The sequence below is a fragment of the Triticum dicoccoides genome, chromosome 4A, assembly GCF_002162155.2.
Source record: "Triticum dicoccoides isolate Atlit2015 ecotype Zavitan chromosome 4A, WEW_v2.0, whole genome shotgun sequence".
NCBI lineage: Eukaryota > Viridiplantae > Streptophyta > Magnoliopsida > Poales > Poaceae > Triticum > Triticum dicoccoides.
This window is the reverse complement of record NC_041386.1, coordinates 145407925-145411205: the sequence shown is the minus strand read 5'-3', so window position 1 is coordinate 145411205 and position 3281 is coordinate 145407925. Positions and strand designations below refer to the sequence as shown.

Below are 3281 nucleotides of genomic sequence, written 5' to 3'. Positions count from 1 at the left end.
CCGAAAGGGACTTCACGCCGGGAGCTGCTCGTCTACTTGGGCGAGAGCATGGGTTCTTGTTCCTCCCCCAGCCCGAGCGTGACTAGCGTGATCCGCTGCATTATGATGATTTTCTGGAGCTTAACTGCAATTAGGTGATCGAAAACAGAGACATATGGATAGGTGAAGCAGGACATCAAACTTCAGTTCGTACATATGGGTTAACATCAGTGAATGTGTATACAGTATACACTCTTCCCGTCCGGTGAGTTGAAATACTACTCGCCTCTGCTTGTGGAGCTTGCATCGAGGTTCAATCTTGATGTGCGCCTCCACGTCCTCCTGCAGCATCTCGGCGAATCAATGCTCCACCCAGCTCATCGCCTGGCGCCCGCACGCCCTTCAGTTCCACCTTCTCACAGGTAGCTGGTCGGCTCAGATCGGGAATGGCGGCACGCGAGCAGCTACCGCTACATTGACTCGGGCTTGGGCTCACCGGAGTCGGGTGGCGCTAGCGACGAAAGCTCCCGTATTACCGCCGGCCAAGGCCACGACCACGAGCTGCAGACCTCACCTTGGGGAATCCTCTCTTGCAGAAGCTCTAACTCTGTAGAATAATGGCCGCCGCCGGGATAAGGTAAGAGAGAGAATTTTGAGTAAATTTAGAGAAGCGAGAATGTATTTAGTAGGTTGTGGGGCCTACGGGGACAGGTGGACGTGACTGGTTGGCCCTGCAGCATAGTGCGTGCAGGGCTCCCAGCACGAGAGCCCGACCCGGCTTGTCGACCACGGCAACGCCACCTCATTCCATGGGGAGTCTCGAGGCGGGAGATCGTGCAAGGCTGCTCCTTCGCTCGTGGCTAGCTGTGAATCTTTGAGATTTTATAAACAAATCGGTGTACGTGTGCGATCTTTTTGTTTCGTACTGATTCGGAAAAGAGGGCGAGCGGCGTAAAGGAGGTGCAAAGACGGGGCTGCCGCTTTGCAGAAACCACACGGCTCTCCCAAAGCAAATCTGGCGACACCATTTCCAAGAATTAAAAGTCATAAGCTGGGTCAGAGGACCTCTGATCAAAAGTTACCCATATGTAGTACCAGCTGGATATGCTCGTCACGGTTTCTGCCTAGATTAAAGTCTGTTCGGTGCGTTGCTATGTCCAGAAGTGCAAACATAGCATGGGGAGTAACAACTCGTGGGCAAATTCGTTGTTCGCGGGAACATGCGTGTACAATTATAGGGCTCCTTTGATTCAAAGGAATTCTATAGAATTTCTGAAGGATGAAACCCTTAAGAATTTTTCCTATGTTGATCCTTTGATTCATAGGATTGGATCTCATAGGAATTTTTCCTATGAAATTTTTTGTACTACATTTCATAGGAAATCTAACATCTACTTCAACCTCTTTTTACAATTCCTTTGCTTTTCCTGGGCCATCAAACACTCTATGCTAATCCTGTAGGATTCATGTGTGCATGCCATTCCAATCCTATATTTTTTCTATTCCTACGTTTTGAAAATCCTGCGAATCAAAGAGGGCCATATACTTGAGCGAAAGACATGGGCACACAAAAATAGCATAATGTAGTGGTATTTTTTTGCTTTCGCGCCAAATTTATCCAACTGCGCCCTTCTGATGGACGAGTTGATGTGACTTCTCACAACTACCAACACCTCCAAACGAACTTGGGGGATTTCTCACGCCCACTGCCTGCCTCTATACAGAACACGCAACAACTTACAAAAGACAATACTCGCATATTACAGAGAAGAACGAATATTACTAATACTATTTTTTTAAATTAACCGGCAACAGTAGCAATGGCCATTATTTAAGCTCTTGTTTTGCTCTCTGCTTTTCCATATTTTTGGGGGATTTCTGGAGTGCTTCTTTACTTTTACCGGGAGAAGACGGGGCTGAGGGTTTTCGAGAACCCGCGGAGCGCGCCGTAGCCGCGGGAGCTGAAGCCGAGGCAGCCGAGCACGCCCTGCCGGTACGGCAGGAACGTCCGCCGCCGCATCTCCTCCGCCTGCGCCCTGTTCGGCGCCGCGTAAAGCCTCTCGTGCGCGGCCGCCACCGTCGTTGAGCGCCGCCGACCCTTGGACCTGCCCTGGCTCCGCGTCGTCCGGGATTCGTCGCCCTCACCGGCGCCGCCGCTGGCCGCCGCTCCCGTCTCCGATTGCGGTGATGGCCTCGCCCCGCGCAGCTTCGCGATGACCTTGTCCCTCGACGCCCACGAAGGCGAGAACTGCCATGCCTTCTCCGGCTTGGCGGCGGCCGCAGGGGCTTCGTGCGCATGGGCGCTGCCGGGCTCGCTTTTGCTGCGGTGGAGGAGCATGTCCTTGAGGATAACCCACCGCCGGGATCCGCGGGCGGACGACGCGGACGACGAGGAGGAGGTCGACGAGGACGAGGAGGAGCGCGACGAGGCGGTGACCGGCGGCGGGGCCTCCTGCGCCCCAGTCGAGAGGGACACGGAGCCAAGATCCGGCGCGGGGACGAGCGCACTGAGAAGCTTGAGCCGCGGGGACGGGCTGCGCATCGGGGACATCGACCGGGCGCGGCGGTGCACGGAGCCGCTCCGGAACGTGGGCTCGCGGCCGCGCGCGGGGCCGTGGCGCCGTTCGCTGTCATCTTCTTCGCTGTCGGGGTCGAGATCCGGGAGCGGGGACAGGGTGAGCGGCCGGATCTGGCCGTTCTGGAAGAGCTCGTCAGCAGAGATCATGTGCTCGCCAGGGCCGCCGAACTCGAACTCCGCGTCACCTAGTCCACCGTACCCGCCGCCATTAGGGGCACCAGCGGCGGCCGAGGAGGACGAGAACAACAGGTGGTGGATGGGGCTGGCCGGTGCACTGAAAAAATAGCCGCCGCCGCCGCCGCCGCCGCCGAAGATGGAAGGGGAGCGGCCGGGGCTGGACGGCGCGCTGGCGAAAGGGGTGGAGCAGGAGCTGTCGATGTCGTCGTCCATGGCTCGTCCTAGTAGTTCGCTTTGAGTTGCGGATAGTGGTATCTGGGAATATGGAGGGAGATGGGATGAGAGGTTATAAATGGAGGGACTGCCGCGCTGTTAACTGTCCGGTAGCCATAACCCGATAGTTGGAGACGGCGATGGATGGGGGCGAGGGGTGGCAAAATTTCCTGTTTTGACCCTTTTGTTTGAGTTTTGAACAATCTGATCTCGTCTGAAAAAACTTCGGAATCTGATCATTTTTCTTACCGCCGTAGTCACCGGCAGTAGGATAACGGCATCCTCCGTCACCCGCTGTTTATGGGTCTGACGTGTCCTAACTACCCTACCGCCA

General features: G+C 55.7%; 1 protein-coding gene across 1 annotated transcript; it reads right to left on the bottom strand.

Annotated features, from left to right (window-relative positions):
• Positions 1–1553: 1553 nt before the first annotated feature.
• Positions 1554–3041, bottom strand: LOC119285468 (uncharacterized protein DDB_G0271670-like). The gene has a single exon (XM_037564750.1). The coding sequence runs from the start codon at positions 2945–2947 to the stop codon at positions 1877–1879; it is 1071 nt and encodes a 356-aa protein (XP_037420647.1). The 5' UTR covers positions 2948–3041; the 3' UTR covers positions 1554–1876.
• Positions 3042–3281: the final 240 nt, after the last annotated feature.

Bases quoted from the DNA above. Each gene is read 5' to 3' on its own strand.
- LOC119285468 (XM_037564750.1), bottom strand. From the start codon at position 2,947: ATGGACGACGACATCGACAGCTCCTGCTCCACCCCTTTCGCCAGCGCG.